General features: G+C 43.2%; 3 protein-coding genes across 3 annotated transcripts in view; 1 reads left to right on the forward strand and 2 right to left on the reverse strand.

The window, feature by feature from the left end:
* HNRNPU (heterogeneous nuclear ribonucleoprotein U) overlaps positions 1 to 16432 on the reverse strand; it is a 296525-nt gene that overhangs the window by 183092 nt on the left and 97001 nt on the right. The window lies entirely within an intron of this gene.
* DESI2 (desumoylating isopeptidase 2) lies at positions 298 to 15774 on the forward strand. Its single transcript, XM_073338281.1, has 5 exons — positions 298 to 661; positions 9732 to 9804; positions 11046 to 11139; positions 12026 to 12167; positions 14243 to 15774. Exons 1-5 carry the CDS (start codon positions 623 to 625, stop codon positions 14471 to 14473), a joined length of 579 nt encoding a protein of 192 aa, XP_073194382.1. The 5' UTR covers positions 298 to 622; the 3' UTR covers positions 14474 to 15774.
* Positions 4688 to 6807, reverse strand: LOC140909296 (uncharacterized). The gene is made up of 2 exons (XM_073338280.1): positions 5912 to 6807; positions 4688 to 5323 (listed from the first exon to the last, which is right to left on the reverse strand). The coding sequence occupies exons 1-2, from the start codon at positions 6492 to 6494 to the stop codon at positions 4806 to 4808; spliced, it is 1101 nt and encodes a 366-aa protein (XP_073194381.1). The 5' UTR covers positions 6495 to 6807; the 3' UTR covers positions 4688 to 4805.

The following is a 16432-nucleotide window of genomic DNA, read 5'->3' on the forward strand; positions in this document are numbered from 1 at the left end:
GCTAACTGTAGCTCAGGTACCCTGCCCCAGAGGCGTCGCAGCCTGCTAACGGGTGTTCCTATGGGCTCACTCCCCAGCTCTCACAGCTACGCCGTTTGCGTTTCGGGCTGCGCCCCCCCCCCCGAGGCCGGGGCGACGTTCGAACCCGCGGGGGCCCCCGCGCCTGCGCGCTCGCTGCGTGGAGTGCCGGGAGCTGTAGTCTCCCCGCCGCGCTGCATGCCGGGAGTCGGTCTCTAGACTCCGTGGAGGACGGGGGCGGGCTCGGGCTGCTCCATTTTGTCCCCATTGGAGGGTCGGCCAGGCCGCGCGCGGGCGGATCCCGGCGCTGCCCTGCCCCTGCCTGCCTAAGGAGCCGGGGTGGGGCTCCAGCGGGAGGCGGTGCCGTAGCCAAGCCCCGCCCCAGCCGCAGCCCCGAGTCCCGGCTTCTTTCCTCTGCCTGCCGCGGGGCGAGCGTCTCTCCCGGGGGCGAGGCCCCGTCTCCCCGCGGCAGCGGCTCCATGGTGCCTGCAGCAACAGGCAGGACGCGGAGGAGGCGCCCCCCGGGGGTCCCGCCCGCCCCAGCTCCGGGCGCCCCGCGGCCGCCGGCCTGACAGGCCCCAGCGCGGGGCGCGGCGGCGGGAGGATGGCGGGCCAGCTGGTGATCCTCAACGTGTACGACATGGTGAGTGCGGGCCGGCTGCGCCGCGCCCCGGGCGGCGCCCCCAGCCCCGGGATCTCGCTGCTCGCCTCCGCGGGACTCGGCTTCCGGCGAGCGCCGCGGGGCCGGAGCAGCGCCGCTCTGCGCTCGGGCCCCCACGTCAGCCCGGCCGGGCGGAGGTTGCTTCCCCGCTAGCAGGGCGCTGTGAAACGCGGGCAGCTGGGGTCGGCGCGCCACTTCGGCGGGGTGAACTGTGCCAGGAAGGAGGGGCTCGCCGGGGCATCAACAGGTGGGAGAGAGTCGGGCGGGGGGCGGTAGGCTTCGCTGCTGGCTGAATGTAGGAGCCTTGGGAGAGAGGACACCGTCTGTTGGCAGTAACAAGGGCGACTTGTGGTCCTATCTGACATAAAACTTTGCCGTTCTAGTGTTGTATTGAAGAACATAGTATTAATTTGGGATTTAGACTCCTCTTGACTTACCAAAAGAACAAACGAGGGGAAATGATTAAAATGAAGAAGGTGGGGGGAAGAAACAAAAATGATCAAAGAAGGAAACTGGAAAAATAGGAATGACTTCAGAGCAAAGCAAACAAATCGGTACTGGTATAATTATAAAAAGAACAGGAGTACTTGTGCACCTTAGAGACTAACCAATTTATTTGAGCATAAGCTTTCGTGAGCTACGGCTCACTTCATCGGATGCATATTATAATTATGTGACTTTGAAATGTGATGAAATGATGAGGCTCTAATGAGTTTACTTCTGGATGGGGTGAGAGAGAACACTTGACTAAAAACATCAGACTAGTTCCACATGAAGTGGAAGCTTTCTGAGGGCTTGTCTATACTACCGCGTGGGGTCGATCGAAGATATACAACTTCAGCTACGCTATTCGTGTAGCTGAAGTCAGTGTACTTAGATCTACTTACCGCAGTGAAGACACCATGATAAGTCGACAGCTGACGCTCTCCCATCGATTTCTGCTTGCACTCCTCTTTCTGGTGGAGTACCGGAGTTGACAGGAGAGCACTCAGTGGCCGATTCATCGCGTCTATACTAGACGCGATGAATCAACCCCTGCTGGATAGATCACTGCCTGCCGATCCAGCAGGTAGTGTAGACAAGCCCTTAGCCCTGATCTATGCTGGAGGGGTGGGGGTCGAGCTAAGATATGCAACTTCAGCTACGCGACTAGCGTAGCTGAATTTGGCGTATTTTAGGTTGACTTAAACTGGCTGTGAGGATGGCGGCGAGTCGACCACTGCCGCTCCCTCGTCGACTTTGCTTCTGCCTCTTGCAAGCTGGAGTTGACGGGGAGCGTGTTTGGGGATCGATTTATCGCATCTAGACGAGACGCGATAAATCGATCCCCGAAAGATCGCTCGCTACCCGCTGATCTGGCGGGTAGTGAAGACCTGCCCTTAGAGTGAAAGCTGAGCTTTCAGTTATTTGAAAGCTTGCATCAAATTTAAATTCCTTTATATAGGGCTCTAACCAGGAGAAAACCAGTTTTGTGGCTGCTGATTCACAGAAAGTAGTCTTGATATTTGGGAAAACAATGAACATCTGAACGAACAACAGCATCTGAAGAAGTGGGCTTTTTACCCACAAAAGCTTATGCTCAAATAAATCTGTTAGTCTTTAAGGTGCCTCATTGTTTTTGTGGCTACAGACTAACCCAGCTACCCCTCTTATACTTATTTGGGGGTGCTCTTAGTACACTGGATGTTCTTGGTTTGTTTGACCCAGGAGAGTAGGCCTGTCTTTCTCAAATAAAGACTGGTCTGGTAAAGAGTCAGTTGCCACATCTTCTGAAGTATGCGTTTGGGATCACTGGACTAGATAAGACTTAGTGTTCTAACTTCTAGGGTGACAAACCTCGGAAGCTGACTGACTCTGGTTTCTCCTTTTGCCCTGCATCTCTTTTGATTTCTTTATTTAAAGAGAGGATTATTATTCTGTGGGGTTTCTTTTCTCTTAAAAGGGATGGATGCTGAATTGGTGAGCAGTTGGTTCTGGTTCCTGTAGACTCACCAGTTCTGAATTTCCTGGATTATTTGTGCCAAAGTTTAGCATTATTTTCAAATTCTTTTGTATATTTCCTTATTTTTCTTAGACTGTGCATGATGATGGAGCTACTGTTCTTCACTAAGTTGCTATTCATTAAAAGTTTAACAAAGTACTAAGAATAAATAAATTCACCTGTAAAGCTGTCTTTTCTAACGTAGGGACATTAAGTTGTTTCTTTGATGTTTTTGAAAGTTAAATTGAGCATTCCTTTTCAATCTGTCATAATACACAGGATATGTAGGGGGAGGTTGGTTTTTTTTTTTTTTTTGCTATTTCTGAAGGATCAGAAGTGCATAATACTCTTTCAGTATCATACCCGTTTATTTCTTTAGATCAGGAGTTCTTAAACCGTTTCACGGTGTGACCACAACTTAATAGAGATTGATTTATGAACCACTTCCATCCCCTTTGCAGGCCCGTGGAGACAACTCTCCCCTTTTTGGAATTGTGTAATTTTCCATTTGACCTCAACAGCAATTGCTAAGTTGCTTAATGCTTTATTGGAAGGTACTCGGATACTATGGAATCAAATGGTATGAGAAACTATATAGAATAGGAGACATGGATAAGTAATATGAGAAAACAGTGTGTTTTATCTGGATTTAAGGCAGTTTCCAGCTAGAAATAAGAACCAGCACCAGCCAGCTTGCCACAGACCACACACAGCTTGAGAATCTCTGCATTATCCTATAATCTTTTGTATTGGAATAGCAGGCATAGTTAAATAAAACTAGCTGGCAAATATTTTGGATAGGCTTTTCCCTAACACTAGCTGCTGTATTGGTTTAAAGTGCACTTGTGAATCACTGAGTATCAGGGTTGGAAGGGACCTCAAGAAATCCATCTTGTCCAACCCCCTGCTCCAAGCTGGACCAATTTTTGCCCGGGTCCCTAAATGGCTCCCTCAAGGATTGAACTCACAACCTTGGATTTAACAGGCCAATGCGCAAACCACTGAGCTATCATTCCTTCCCTAAATTGTTTGATGCTCTAAGGATGAAGGCTCCTGATTGGGTTTTATTATTTGGGCACCATATAATATATGGTATTATATAGCCACCATATAATTTATTATTTGGTGGCTATATAATACATATTTATTATACATATATTACATATAATATATATTTATTATTTGGGCACCACAAATAATGAGGGGGGATTTGATAGCTGCTTTCAACTACCTGAAAGCAATGGCACCAGAGCACCAAGCCGGCGAGTACATAAACCGCAAGGGGTACTTTTCGATAGTGCTGCAAGCTCTGGTGGATCACAAGGGACGTTTCACCAACATCAACGTGGGATGGCCAGGAAAGGTGCATGATGCTCTCATCTTCAGGAACTCTGGTCTGTTTCAAAAGCTGCAGGAAGGGACTTTATTCCCAGACCAGAAAATAACTGTTGGGGATGTTGAAATGCCTATAGTTATCCTTGGGGACCCAGCCTACCCCTTAATGCCATGGCTCATGAAGCCGTACACAGGCAGCCTGGACGGTAGTCAGGAGCTGTTCAACTACAGGCTGAGCAAGTGCAGAATGGTGGTAGAATGTGCATTTGGACATTTAAAGGCGCGCTGGTGCAGTTTACTGACTCGCTTAGACCTCAGCGAAACCAATATTCCCACTGTTATTACTGCTTGCTGTGTGCTCCACAATATCTGTGAGAGTAAGGGGGAGACGTTTATGGCGTGGTGGGAGGTTGAGGCAAATCGCCTGGCTGCTGGTTACGCGCAGCCAGACACCAGGGCGGTTAGAAGAGCACAGGAGGGCGCGGTACGCATCAGAGAAGCTTTGAAAACCAGTTTCATGACTGGCCAGGCTACGGGGTGAAAGTTCTGTTTGTTTCTCCTTGATGAAACCCCCCGCCCCTTGGTTCACTGTACTTCCCTGTAAGCTAACCACCCGCCCCTCCTCCCTTCAATCACCGCTTGCAGAGGCAATAAAGTCATTGTTGCTTCACATTCATGCATTCTTTATTCATTCATCACACAAATAGGGGGATGACTACCAAGGTAGCCCAGGAGGGGTGGTGGAGGAGGGAAGGAAAATGCCACACAGCACTTTAAGCACAGCACTTTAAAAGTTTACAACTTTAAAATTTATTGAATGACAGCCTTCTTTTTTTTTGGGCAATCCTCTGTGGTGGAGTGGCTGGTTGGCCGGAGGCCCCCCCACCGCGTTCTTGGGCGTCTGGGTGTGGAGGCTATGGAACTTGGGGAGGAGGGCAGTTGGTTACAGAGGGGCTGCAGTGGCAGTCTGTGCTCCAGCTGCCTTTGCTGCAGCTCAACCATACGCTGGAGCATACTGGTTTGGTCCTGCAGCAGCCTCAGCATTGAATCCTGCCTCCTCTCATCACGCTGCCGCCACATTTGAGCTTCAGCCCTCTCTTCAGCCCGCCACTTACTCTCTTCAGCCCGCCACCTCTCCTCCCGGTCATTTTGTGCTTTCCTGCACTCTGACATTATTTGCCTCCACGCATTCGTCTGTGCTCTGTCAGTGTGGGAGGACAGCATGAGCTCGGAGAACATTTCATCGCGAGTGCGTTTTTTTTTTTTCTTTCTAAGCTTCACTAGCCTCTGGGAAGGAGAAGATCCTGTGATCATTGAAACACATGCAGCTGGTGGAGAAAAAAAAAGGGACAGCGGTTTTTAAAAAGACACATTTTATAAAACAGTGGCTACACTCTTTCAGGGTAAACCTTGCTGTTAACATTACATACATAGCACATGTGCTTTCGTTACAAGGTCGCATTTTGCCTCCTCCCACCGCGTGACTACCCCCTCAACCTTCCCCCCTCCCTGTGGCTAACAGCGGGGAACATTTCTGTTTAGCCACAGGCAAACAGCCCAGCAGGAATGGGCTCCTCTGAGTGTCCCCTGAAGAAAAGCACTCTATTTCAACCAGGTGACCATGAATTATATCTCACTCTCCTGAGGATAACACAGAGAGATAAAGAACGGATGTTGTTTGAATGCCAGCAAACATACACTGCAATGCTTTGTTCTACAGTGATTCCCGAGTACGTGTTACTGGCCTGGAGTGGTAAAGTGTCCTACCATGAAGGACGCAATAAGGCTGCCCTCCCCAGAAACCTTTTGCAAAGGCTTTAGGACTACATCTAGGAGAACCGCAAATGCCAGGGCAAAGTAATCCTTTCACATGCTTGCTTTTAAACCATGTATAGTATTTTAAAAGGTACACTCACCAGAGGTCCCTTCTCCGCCTGCTGGGTCCAGGAGGCAGCCTTGGGTGGGTTCGGGGGGTACTGGCTCCAGGTCTAGGGTGAGAAACAGTTCCTGGCTGTCGGGAAAACCGGTTTCTCCGCTTGCTTGCTGTGAGCTATCTACAACCTCCTCCTCCTCCTCATCTTCTTCGTCCCCAAAACCTGCTTCCGTATTGCCTCCATCTCCATTGAAGGAGTCAAACAACACGGCTGGGGCAGTGGTGGCTGAACCCCCTAAAATGGCATGCAGCTCATCATAGAAGCGGCATGTTTGGGGCTCTGACCCAGAGCGGCTGTTCGCCTCTCTGGTTTTCTGGTAGGCTTGCCTCAGCTCCTTCAGTTTCACGCGGCACTGCTTCGGGTCCCTGTTATGGCCTCTGTCCTTCATGCCCTGAGAGATTTTGACAAAGGTTTTGGCATTTCGAAAACTGGAACGGAGTTCTGATAGCACGGATTCCTCTCCCCAAACAGCGATCAGATCCCGTACCTCCCGTTCGGTCCATGCTGGAGCTCTTTTGCGATTCTGGGACTCCATTATGGTCACCTGTGCTGATGAGCTCTGCATGGTCACCTGCAGCTTGCCACGCTGGCCAAACAGGAAATGAGATTCAAAAGTTTGCGGTTCTTTTCCTGTCTACCTGGCCAGTGCATCTGAGTTGAGAGTGCTGTCCAGAGCGGTCAGAATGGAGCACTCTGGGATAGCTCCCGGAGGCCAATACCATCGAATTGTGTCCACAGTACCCCAAATTCGAGCCGGCAACGTCGATTTAAGCGCTAATCCACTTGTCGGGGTGGAGTAAGGAAATCGATTTTAAGAGCCCTTTAAGTCGAAATAAAGGGCTTCATTGTGTGGACGGGTGCAGGTTTACATCGATTTAATGCTGCTAAATTCGACCTAAAGTCCTAATGTAGACCAGGGCTTACTGTGTCCTCCAAGGAGAAGGTGTCATGGCCCTATCCAAAATTTTTACCTAGATTTTTTTTTTCTCAGTTCCACATAAACCAGTTTTTTCTTTTCTAAGCTGAAAGAGTCTACACAGCATCTGCGGCTGGGTCAGACCCACCCCCAGATTTCTCCCTCAGCTGCAGGAAACTCTGCAAACTCTTTCCCCCTGCTTCCTGCACTCATCGCTCCTTAGCTGAAGGGGGAGGGATCCCTGTACAGGGAGCTGCTCCCCCATCCATACAGCCACCATGCATCCAGACCCTCCCACTGAGCCTCACCCCCCTTCCTCTCACAACCCCTCCCCCCAGTGAGCCCCACTCCCCCAGCACCTGGACCACCCTGACGAGCCACCAGGATCCCCACCCCACTGAGCCCCACTCTTCCAGCATCTGGACCCCTCCCCCCCACACTGAGCCCCAGCCACCTTCACCTGGACCCCCCTGCAGAGTCCCATTACCGTTGCACCCAGAATCCCCCAGCAAGCCCCTGTGCATCCTACTTCCTGCCCTCCGCCTCATACCCAGATCCCCCACTGAGCTGCCTGCACCCAAATTGCCCTACACTAAGCCTCTCCATACTTGGATCCTACCTTGCTGAGCCTGCCTGCCCACACCTGACATGGAGGACCCTGGGGTGTTTCTGGGGTAGTCCCTATCCTTGTTCTGTGTCAGGGTTGGGTGCAGCCTCACCACTGAGCCCATGTCCCAGGTGGGAGCTGTACAGTGATCTCCCACCTCTGTGCAGCCAGTGGCCTGGGCTCCCTAATGCTATGCTGGACCCTCCACATTTATTTGACAAATCTGCAGAATTTTAAAATTCTGCACACAGTATTTTAATTTTTTTTGGCACAGAATGTGTGCCCTCCGGAGTAATCTTAACCTTTTCTGCAATTGTAATGAAAATGTAAACTTTTGGGAGTCTTTTGCTTATTGTTTGTGTCCAAAGTAACATTCTGTCTCTTTCTGCCAGTTAAGATTTAAATGATTAAATCTACAGTTCTAGTATTGATGGGAGCTAAGAAGAAAGTAGCTACAGCAATGTAACTATAGTATTGTTTTGTGATGCAATGTCTAGAATTTTTCCCTTATCCCAGTGGCAACTTCAGCTAATGTGCATCTACTAGAAGAATTCTTAATAGAGCTGTTGGAACAAAAATATTGAATATTAACCCTGCTAAGTTGATGTAAATCAGCGTTGGTGTTTTAGAATACAATATTCCTTTTTTACTGTGACAAAATACACTTCCCTGAATGTGAAAATGAATCAGGCTCATATAATGGAGGTGAGGAATTATATTTATTGGATTGTTTTGAGATTCTAGAATTTACAAGGACACTCTGAGCAGTCTTTGACCATTTTTCACCCCATATTTTAGGTACTTCGAAAGGATTGTACACAAGTTATTTAACACAGGCTGCCAACAGCTTTACAGTACTTTGCAATCCCCCACATCTCATTTACTCTTCTTCATGGGAGTTAAAAGGAATCTTGTTCAGGCAGAAAATGTGACCAAGCTTTCAATGGCAGGTAGAGATAAGTAGTAATTATGCATAATTACTATTTCTGGAGAAAACTAATTTTATCTTGCTGGAAGTCTTTAATGGAGATATAAGAATTTCAATAAGACTGGAGGGAGGTAGGGTAATTGAATTACAAAGTGCTTTGAGCAGTTTTTGTAAAACTCACAATTGTGCAGGTAATCACGATTGCTCAATAATTGTTGTTAGAGCACTCGACATTTATAAAGTTTAAGGTACTATAACTGTGCTAAGTGAGGTCTGCACAATTGATAGGATGCTTGACAGACCGAAAGTATCTAGGATGCAGCCATAACGAGGTCATGCTGCCTACCTGTTTTGCAGGGGCTGGTATTGAAGCCTTGCAATCTGATTCTATTTTTGTCTTCCACTGCCTTATACTAGAATATGGATGAAAGTCATTCTGTGTGATGGTTTTCGTTATGCTTGCAATTTAAACCGCAGCTTACGGTTGTATCTCAAAAAAAACTGTAAAGTCACCCTCTTGAACACTAGAGCAGCCTGTTTGTTTGATCATATTGGTTTTATTTTGCTACAGTTTTTCATTTAGTTTTTATTCCTGTTACCCGTGTAGAGCACAGCTATGAGAGAATGAGATGAATTCTGTTCTGGCCTGGACACCAGAAATGTTAACTGAACTGTGTTTGCAAAATCTTCCGTTGCTACTGATAGTTGGACCTGCTTGACACAGATCTCATAGCAAGTTTTACAGGGTTGACCATTTCAAAAACATTTACTTGTACACAAATATGGCTGCTTACTGCTGTGTCTTTTGGTGAGTGCCACATTTCAGCTTATTTGTGGCCAGAAGTGCCGTTTATGTTAATTTTATCCTGCCCTGCGCAAAAAAAAAGTGCAGATATCAGTATAAATGACAGTTGAGACCAGTTTGTCTTGACTGTAGAAATCAGCACAATCCTACTTTTGCTCATGCTTTTCCTTAACAAGAAATATGACATCATGACCATGCTCATACATGCCAGTTTGTATAAAAACTCTAACTGCTTCTAGCACATTCCATCTGAGAGGTTTTTATCTATGTGCAACACAGTGGCAAGAGAAACTATTTAGATCTTGGAATTTTGATTGCTCACACATGTCCTTTTTAAAGTAGAACTTAATGGAATTGGTCAAATCCATGGGCTGTAAATTTTAATAGTGTGTTCTGTAGTTGACTTTCCAAAGAATGATTACATAGGTTCACTGAATGTTCAGCTTTTGTGCTTTGGTAGTCAGGACAGATAATTCAGATCAATTTTGTACCCAAATATAAATTATTTGTACTGGAAACTCATTTGAACTTTTTTTGTTTTTTCAGTATTGGATGAATGAATACACCTCCTCCCTTGGAATTGGAGTATTCCATTCAGGAATAGAGGTATACGGCAGAGGTATGTACATTCAGGAAACTTTAAATTTACTCTTCATTCTAGGTAAACACTTTGTATCCAAAACCATCTTTCATGTATGCCACCAATGAGGCAGAAGTATTGTCTGGTTCCCATATGTTGTTTGTCATATTTTTGTTCTCTCCCTGCAACAAACCTTGAACACCAGTCATCTGGCTATCCACTCACGTGCTTCCGTGTAGCTGTGCAGCTGTTAAAAAATAAGGAGCCAACTAATTATAGTGGTATTAATTTGGATTTAGAACTCTTAATTGTGATTAATGTTAATACAGTCCTATCATGTGTTTCCTTCTTGAATAAGATAAAAATTCTCCAGTGTGATAGGCCATGAACGGACTAGGACAATAGATTGTACTTTTAAAAGTGTTAACAAACGGGGTTTTTTAAACAGGACTCTCATCTATTGTAGACAAAGCACTTCTTATTTAAAAATGTCATATGATCACGGGTAACCATAAGATAAGGGTGTGTTGTGAGTTTGGGGGAGAGGACGAGAGCATGAGGTTACAGTTTAGTCTCCCTCAGAGCATAACATAGTCTTTTGTGTTGTGTACTGTATAGCATTTTCTTTATTCTGCAGAGACAGAAGGAAGTTCCTTGTGAAAGATAATGGAGTTTCACTTAGTGTGCTATGTAATATTTTCCTTTTTAACTCTGTGTTTATGCTAGCAGATATGAAGCACAGACTTTAGATCTGGGTTTTGTTATCTTGTTTTTCTTCTAGTTAAAGAAAAGAAATTTTAAATGTAATAAAGTAAAGAATTTAAATCCGTAAATCAAGAGATTCAAACACCAAGCTTGGTACAGTAATGCTAACTGCCAAATTACATTTCCTTTGTATCTTGTAGAGTAAGGCATAAATAATTTGAGGTGCCAGTTGTCCAAATATTTATGCACATGCTTGAAGTTAAATATATTTTTAGGTGTTGGTGAGATTAGGATGTGAATATTACACATGCCAGTGTCCTAGAATACACTGTGCAAATTTAATGTGAACATATTTTAATTTTGATTCTTTCTCTTAGTTAAAATTGGGAATCTTAAGTATTCATTAGTAGATCTCTGCACTTATTTCTCTTGCAGGCACGATGTTTGATTTTTTTCAGTTTAAGATCTTTATGAAGAAATTGACCTTCACTTACTGGTCATTCAGTAATCTGGGCTACACATCTGATTATTATTTATTTGTGCAGGCTGTATTAAATTCTGAATTTCTCTTTCAGAATTTGCTTATGGTGGTCATCCTTATCCTTTTTCTGGAATATTTGAAATTTCTCCGGGAAATGCTGCTGAACTAGGAGAAACATTTAAATTTAAGTAAGGAAGGTGTTTTTGTTTTGACTAAAAAAGTGGAACAACTAAAACTTTGCTTTATTGCATTAATTCCTGAGTTTTTGTCAGAGGTCTAATCTGATCACCCAGGGTGGATAGTATTTCTCTGCAAGGGTGTCATGAAAGGAAGCTGGGGGGAGTTGTGAGGCATTGAAATCTTAAGCAAAGAATCTCTTACCTGTGTACCCCTATTGTTCAAGATAAAGTATTCTTCAGTCCTCTCAAAATACCCATTATATAAATGTATTGTTAAATATTGTACTTGCGTAGTAAATATAAGATGTCATATAATTCTTTTGCTTTGAATAAGGTGTAGCCAACTGTCGTAGTAGTTTCTTCAGCACTGACTTTCAAATCAAGATTGAATGCTTTTCTAAAAGAGATGCTCTAGGACTTCTTTTGGGGAAGTTCTATGGTCAGGCTAGATGATCAGTGGTCCTTTCTGGCCTTGGAATCTGAAACACTGAGAGGCTTCCCACCTCTTGTCTCTATTCCCACAGTACTGTCAAGGTTTCCTTGGCACTACCTCCAGCAGCTGGCTCTCATCTACTGCTCACTTGCTGTGTGCTAGCTGCCTTTTAAAAGATCTGGGAAACAGGAATTGTATTCTACTCCAAAAAGAGTGGAGTCTCAAAGACTATAGTTCTGCTTAGCTTAATGAGAGGACTGCTACTGGAGAAGGGGAGACCGTCTGTATGGAGGACATTAAGAGTGGGGCATGGGAGGAAGAACGTAATGGAGAATAGAAGGGTAACCACAGACAACTTGGGTACGCTACCACCTCACCCACGGAGCAGTGGGAGAACAGTAGTTTGTCTTGTGTCTTAAGTTTTGGAAGCATTGTCACCCTGTTATCTCTTCTTGTTTTTAGAGAAGCTGTAGTTCTAGGCAGTACTGACTTCATGGAAGATGACATAGAAAAAATTGTAGAAGAGCTTGGAAAAGAATTTAAAGGAAATGCCTATCACTTAATGCACAAAAACTGTAATCATTTTTCTTCAGCTTTATCAGAGGTAAACAAACATGGGCTTTGTACCTTTCCGCAAAACTGATTTTTAAATGGTTGGACAGCATCAGTATTTTCTACCTGTCGTGTAGCTTGTGTATACCTTTATTTGCCAGTTTCTTTTTCTAACATTTTTAGGTAAATCTCTCCCTTGTTTCAGGCATAATGATTATGCTTATGTCCAAGACTTTAGTGCCAACAGAGCTCAGTAAATTAACTTCATTTGAATGCTACCAATGTGCTTATCTCATTATGAAAATAAGACCCAGTCACTACCCCAAAGAGACTACATTCCCAAGTCCAATACATAGTACAGTGGTTGTAAGTATAGGTTTGAAATGGCTTAGGAGTCTTGAGATCATTGCTGAAAATGGGATGGATGACTTTTAAATTAAATGAATTGCAACAGCAAATCCTCAAACATGGAACTCTTACGTTTGAAAAGACATCAAGCTTATCAGAAATGTGCTGGTGTGTTTCATATTAGAAATGAAATAACAAAATATTTGAAGTTCCACAAAATCACCTTAAATCTAATGCTGTCTCCTCAGCCACTTATAGGTCAGAAACTCCACTTTTATCCTCTATGAACCAGATCCTCCCCTCATCCTCCCCTCACCCTAAACTGGTGTTATGTGAGTATAAATCCACTTACTTCAATGGAGATACTCCTGATTTTCACTGGACAGAGATAAAGGATCAGAATTACATTGTTTATGGAATCTTACCTCAAAATTACTTGTTTCCATCACTTAGTTTTCTGTGCAACCTTCTACTGAGGCTTGCATTTCAATGCTTAATTATTTTACTGCTAATCAAAGCGCTCCAAAAGAGGAATAATTTCCTATATAAACCCTCGTGGAACTTATTACTTTTTAAAAGACGAAACTTAATAAAATCTGCAGTAAAACTGTTCCAGTTTCAAAATGCAACTGGGAAGTCAAATGTCAGTTATTGGTGTATATGCAGTCTTAACTGTGTCTGCTTGTGCATGTATGGAGTACAATCCTGGCCTCTCTGAAGTCAATAGGTGTTTTTCTATTGACTTCAGTGGGACAAGGATTTCATCCGTAGTCTTTAATTATATGATCACATAACTTGTGCTGCACCCCATACAGTGTGCAGTGAATAAGACAAAGGTATGTAATGAAAAGCAGGATTTAATTAAGACAAACACTGTTCAGTTATAATAGTGCAAATCAAGGTAGAACTCCTGACAGAAATTAACTTGTTACAGATTTTCACTGGAGGAAGTGAAACCAGAATTGGACATTGTGAATGAGATAGAGCTCCTCCCATTATATAGTGAGGATAAAAATTTAGTATAGTTAACTTTATATTAAAAATGCTTATTTTTACTGAACCTTCATGAGGAAAATAACATCTGTTGACAGTAATTGTGTGCTGTGCAGCTCTCGTCTTCTGTTTTGATAAACTTTGCACATATGAATCATTTACTGGGCAGCATTTAGCTTACTCACTGAATGAGACAATGGTCCTCTGTATGATCATGTCACTGAAAGCTATCATAATAAATATATGCAGCTGGGCAGAGTTAAATTTAAGTATACAAATATAGCTTTGACGTTTTCTGTCTCTTGTGAGCTTTCTTTTGTGACATTAATTGGTGGCTTTAATTTCTTTTAGTTTTATAGAAAAATGTATACGATAGTGAGCTTTTTCTTTATCTTCTACCTTACTTCTGAGGAATTCTCTACAGATATAAAACTTACACTAAACTCTATCATTACAGTGCTTTTTGTGTGAGATTTCTGAAAAGATGATTGGGTATTTTTGCCAGTTTAGACAGATTCAGCTCTTAAATGAGAAGCATTACTCTTGTTCGAAGTGACATGGGCGTCTACACCATCCACAGGAATGTTGTTCTTGATCTGCCTACTAAAACAACTTCCTTGCTTTAGTGTGTGTGTGTGACTGACTCATTAATGTTTTTGATGTAAGCCTTTAGGATGCTGTAGTTGGGACTTGAAGGAGTTCATTTTTTCTATACAACAATCTATCTACTTTAGTCCGTTAGTGATCTAACTATAAGGCAAACCCTAATCCCCTCTTTCTTTTTAGATTCTATGTGGGAAAGAGATTCCACGTTGGGTGAATCGCCTCGCCTATTTCAGCTCTTGTATACCATTTCTCCAAAGCTGCCTACCGAAGGAATGGCTTACTCCTGCAGCTCTTCAATCTAGTGTCAGCCAGGAACTACAGGAGGAGCTGGAGGAAGCCGAGGATGCTGCAGCAGCTTCCCTGTCAAACTCTGCATCGGGATCTAGAACTGGACGCCACACCAAACTATAAATCTCTCTCCAAAGTAACACATAGTTCTAAACACTTCAGTTGAATATCTCCAGCAATTGACTTCATTACTCAAAATTAGAGAGCTGACTTTAACATTCCTTTTGTATGAAAAATGGCTCTCTCCACCTCCAAGACCCAGTTATTTCAGCTCAGGATTATATATGTAGTGAAAAGAATCACTGGGAGAAAGGGGAAGACATTTGTTTGAAGCCACTCTTTTTTTCACTTTCACCTGTTCTATGAACTTGAATTTACATAACAGATCTTGTATAAAACAACTGAAATTATTTGTTTACAGTATTGTGTACTGCTGTTTACAAGTCCTGTGTGGACTCCTGCCACCATGAAAGAAGAGAAACTCTGAGCTCAGTTCATTCCTGGTGTAACTCAAAAGGGCAGTGGAGTCACACCAGTGATAAATTTTGTCCAGTGTCTTCATGAATTAGGAAGGTAAACTTCCTCCACTTCTGACAGTTGCCAGAAATAAATATAGCAGAAATGGTTAAGTACTGTATATGTGAACAGGGTACCATACATTTAGAGTGATTGATATAAAAAGGTAGATTGGCTTAGTGTGTAACAAACTGTTACTAGAAGTATGACCTCCACATTAACTAAAGTGTGGAGTTTTGCACATACGAGGGGAGAGTTTGTGTAACTACAATCCGCGTTGTGTTTACACATCTGATCCATAGCATCATATTTCAATCATATAGTCATTACATTTCTAAAAGGTGCCCCATATTCCTCTTTATTTTAAATTCTGTTTGAGTAGAGATGTAGAATCATTTTAAATATCACAAGTTCAAACTGTCACACATCAGGTCACACTGTCTGGTTTATTTAATTTAAAATGTGGAACAATAGGATTAAGAACGCTAGTACTTTGAATTGGTTTGTATGCTTCATGTAACATTGGACAGTCTAATACATAACACATGGATGGGTTGGGAATGGCCATACTTCCCTTACTCATGATTGCTTTATTTGAATTCTGTAACCATTCCTAACTCATGAAAACAAAATATGAATTATTCCCTGCTAGATACTCATATTTCCATACACACACGATAAGGAGAAGTTGATTTTATTCATTATCTCCATCTGTGGCATTAACTTTGTCATATGCATTGAAGATTACATACACCTACGTATACACATGGCAGAACTCCACTAATCTGCATGTGGTGTTACTCACGTCTCAAGTTGGCAGATGTAATACTTAATTATTTTAGAAAATGACAGACTCTTGCTGGTACATCATGGATTATAATTAAAGCTGGATTATAATTAGTGATCGGCATATGTTATGGAATGCCTTATTCTTTTTATTGTTCACTTACTGCATTTTGAACGTTAATTAGAAACTTGCAGTGGTTCCCCCAGTCACTAGTATAAATCAGTGAGGTTCTACACTATATATAGAAATACAGTAGCAAAAGATGGGAGTGTGACTGTTTTTTATTAGATTTGTTGCCTTAAGGAACTTTCAGTAAACTACAAAAAAACCAAACCCAAAACTGAACACCATTTATAAACGTATCAGTTCACACAGACCTGCATTAAACAAACTTTTATAAATTTTTCAGGGTGTCACTAGATTTGCTAAATGTAACTTATGTTAGCGTAAGGACTTGTTGCAATAAGCTAAATGAAAATGCTGACTTTATTTTTGTTAATAGCTGAATCTGCAGGTGCTGGGACAGAACCATACTTTAGGTTACAAATATAAACCTTCAGCAAGTAGTGCCACTTAACCTTTCAAAAGTGCAGATTAGGCTACATCATTCTATTTATAACTTCCAGGAGGACCCAGTCCAGTTCCTGTTGAAGGCAGTGGAATTGCTGCTACTGGCTTCAGCAAGAGTTGGTTTGTTTTTCCATAGGGCCTAATTTGCAAACTTGAATTGGGTTCCTGTTTGCGGTAATTATGTGTTAATACCATCAAAAGAGAGGCCA

This window comes from Lepidochelys kempii, chromosome 3 (assembly GCF_965140265.1).
Source record: "Lepidochelys kempii isolate rLepKem1 chromosome 3, rLepKem1.hap2, whole genome shotgun sequence".
NCBI lineage: Eukaryota > Metazoa > Chordata > Testudines > Cheloniidae > Lepidochelys > Lepidochelys kempii.